Raw genomic sequence first — 3660 nt, 5'->3', positions numbered from 1 at the left:
CACACACACACACACACACACACACACACACACACAGACATGAAGCAGCTCACACACACACTGACATGAAGCAGCTCACACACACACACACTGACATGAAGCAGCTCACACACACACACACACACACGAAGCAGCTCACACACACACACTGACATGAAGCAGCTCACACACACACACACACACACAGACATGAAGCAGCTCACACACACACTGACATGAAGCAGCTCACACACACACACACACACACACACACGAAGCAGCTCACACACACACACACACACACACGAAGCAGCTCACACACACACACTGACATGAAGCAGCACACACACACACACACAGACATGAAGCAGCTCACACACACACACTGACATGAAGCAGCTCACACACACACACACACACTGACATGAAGCAGCTCACACACACACACACACACACACGAAGCAGCTCACACACACACACTGACATGAAGCAGCACACACACACACACACACACACAGACATGAAGCAGCTCACACACACACACTGACATGAAGCAGCACACACACACACACACACACAGACATGAAGCAGCTCACACACACACACAGACATGAAGCAGCTCACACACACACACAGACATGAAGCAGCTCACACACACACACTGACATGAAGCAGCTCACACACACACACACACACAGACATGAAGCAGCTCACACACACACACACACACACACACACACGAAGCAGCTCACACACACACACACACACACACACACACACACACACGAAGCAGCTCACACACACACACACACACACACACACAAACTTAAAACTTGCTGAAAATAAACTTTTTTATTAATTCTTCATAAAAATCTTTTTACAGAAGACGCCGGAGCCGACGCCCACAGAAACAGTCATAGCAGCAGGTCAAAGGTCAATAATGTTAATAATGTCCTCATACAGGAAGTGACAGCGGCTGTGCGAGTGTTTCAAACTGAGGAAAACAAAAACATGCACGAGCGGCGTGCTGACGTCTCGCTCCATCAAACGCCGTTTCACTGAAGGTAGAAAAATACACTGAGTTTGACGTTAGCTTAGCTTTAGCCTGGTCACAGACAGACCCCGTTAGTTCCAGTTGAACGTTCGGCCCACCAGCTCAAAGAACTTCCTGTTGGGCTCATGAAAGAAACGGTAGAGTTTGTGCAGGATGGCGGGCGCCACGCGGGGGTGGGTGCGGCCCTTTGAGTCGTGTAAACAGCGCTCTCTGCCGTGCTCCCTCAGGCAGTAGAATCCTTTCGTTTTGTTGAAGTAAAAGTTCAAAGCGTTTATCTGCGGCGCCAGTTTTAAGAAGCGCTCCACCTTCTTCATCTCAGGGAGCGGGTCCCGGATCAGTTCGTCGCCGTCGACCACGTGGACGCTCGCCAGGGGGAAGTACTTGAGCCAGTTCTGCATGTGCCCGTAGTACAGGCTGCGGTTGAGCGCTTTGTAGCCCAGGTTGATCTCGCCGTCCTTCACCAGGACCGCCTCCACAGGCTGGTAGCGTTTGTGTTTCTGCAGGCGGTTGTAGAAGACCTGCGTGTAGTCGGACAGGACCCTCTCCGTGGGGTCTCTGAGGATCAGCAGCAGCTTCATGTCCGGGTTCATCTCGTGGACTCGTTTGGGGACTTTACTGGAGGTGAAGTAGGCGGGGGTCTTCTCCACCGTCAGCTGATCGGGGAAGGCGTACGGCATCTGGCTGAGGTACCACGACAACCCCTTCTGGAAGTGACTCTCCCAGTCGAAGAAGTGCACCTCGTTCTGAGCCGCCGCCACGGCGCTGTGCAGGCTGAGCATCTCGATCAGCGCCCGCGTCCCGCCCTTCCTCACGCCGATGATCAGGATCTGAGGGAGTCGTCTGAGGGTCCCGTTCGGGTGGCTGCTGCTGCTGGCGTTGTCTGCGGGGGATAAGGTGGGCGACGGAGGCGGCGGCCCCTCGTCTGCCGCCGCGGGCCGGGAGGGGAGGGGCGGAGACTGCATGGCGAAAAGCAGCAGTCCGAGGAGCATGGCTGCCATGAGGGAGGTCCTGACCCGGGAGGATTTCAGCCTGGCGACAGCACGGAGACTAAATCCCACATTGAAAGGACGAGGGTCCGGTCACAGGAAAAACTAAAAGACAAGACGTCCTCTTCTCCGTCAGGGGGGCGGGGCCTGCGAGGACAGACAAAGAGGTTAGAAACCTGGAGAACACAGAACGCCTCGACAGAGCGACCACGCAGCGACACTCTCCGGCGCCCGCTCACATCAGGACGACGCCGCGCTGAGTACACCTTAAACCACCAGGTTTTGTTTTTGTCTTTGTTTATTTGTTCTCACTTTAGTTTTCATGTCTTCTTCTTCTTTCATTTTGTTCACATCAATAAAGAAAAAAGAAAAAACGTCAGGTCTACGAGGTCACGAGATAATCCACATGTTCACAGGAAGTGTTTAAATCAACAAAAAGACTCTTTAAAACATTTTTTTATTTTTATTAAATTAAATGATAATTAATTAGATTTATTATCGTTTGAATCTTTCAGTTTAAATCCTCACAGAGGGAGAAGGCAGCATTTTAAATATTCACTTGAATTTATTCATCCTGGAGAAAAAATGATAAATGTGAGCATGACATCATTTATCACAACTTCAGAAGGTCAACACTTTTTTTATTTTTTATATTCAGGTCTAATTACAGATTTTTTTCCTCAACTGTTTTTAGGTTCTTGTTTAAATGACACATATATTTTTATCCCTGCACGGGTTATGTACATTTCTTGTATAAGTCTATTTTTAATTGCACAGTTTAAGTTTGATTCATCTAGGGGGATTCTTTAAATCTTTTTTCAGGTTAATATATATGTATGGGGGGGGGGGGGTCGGTTTTGTGGTTAATTTGTAACAAATGTTTCATGTCATGTACGTCTTTGTAACCTGCTACTGGATTCCCTCGGGATCAATAAAGTATCTATCTATCTATTACTTTAAACACAGCTGATACCTGAGAGTCCAACAGGAAGGGAGATTTAATGTTTTATTATCTTATTAAATGTAAATAATCTGATTTTATCTTCAGTTTAAAACCTCATAGAGGAATAATTAATACATAAATGTTAACCAGCATTTTAAATATTTACTCTAATTAATTCATGTTGGAGATTAAATGATAAATGTGAGTATGACATCATTCATGACTTTAAACAGCTGATACCTGAGAGGTGACTTTAAAGACATCTCCTTTCGAGGCAGCTCGTTATAAGAGAAAGTTTAACACAGAAGCTGTTCTTCATACACAGATTTGAGCTGTGCAGCAGATCTCTGAACAGCTGATTCACGGACTCACGCGGGACAGGAACACGCAGACCTGAGCTCTGAGGTTATTTGCACGCGACGAAGAAGAAGAAGCAGGTGTGCAAATGAAAAGCACGTTTACACACACACACACACACACACACACACACACACACACACACACACACACACACACACACACACACACACACACACACACACACACACACACACACACACACACACACACACACACACACACACACACACACACACACACACACACCTCATCGTGCACTCTCAGATCCCCGGAGGACTGTCGCAGCTCTCTTACCTGTTTCATTGGAATCCTCCACTCGATAAAGGTGTCATCTTGTG

At 47.7% G+C, this 3660-nt stretch overlaps 1 protein-coding gene across 1 annotated transcript; it reads right to left on the bottom strand.

The window, feature by feature from the left end:
- Positions 1-816: 816 nt before the first annotated feature.
- hs3st1 (heparan sulfate (glucosamine) 3-O-sulfotransferase 1) lies at positions 817-3660 on the bottom strand. Its single transcript, XM_061047492.1, has 2 exons — positions 3617-3660; positions 817-2166 (listed from the first exon to the last, which is right to left on the bottom strand). The coding sequence occupies exon 2, from the start codon at positions 2029-2031 to the stop codon at positions 1105-1107; it is 927 nt and encodes a 308-aa protein (XP_060903475.1). The 5' UTR covers positions 2032-2166; positions 3617-3660; the 3' UTR covers positions 817-1104.

Source organism: Labrus mixtus, chromosome 10, assembly GCF_963584025.1.
Source record: "Labrus mixtus chromosome 10, fLabMix1.1, whole genome shotgun sequence".
Classification (NCBI taxonomy): domain Eukaryota; kingdom Metazoa; phylum Chordata; class Actinopteri; order Labriformes; family Labridae; genus Labrus; species Labrus mixtus.
This window is presented reverse-complemented; position numbering and strand designations above follow the sequence as displayed.

What these genes read in the sequence shown, in the direction of transcription:
- hs3st1 (XM_061047492.1), bottom strand. Translation starts at nt 2,031, where the DNA reads ATGGCAGCCATGCTCCTCGGACTGCTGCTTTTCGCCATGCAGTCTCCG.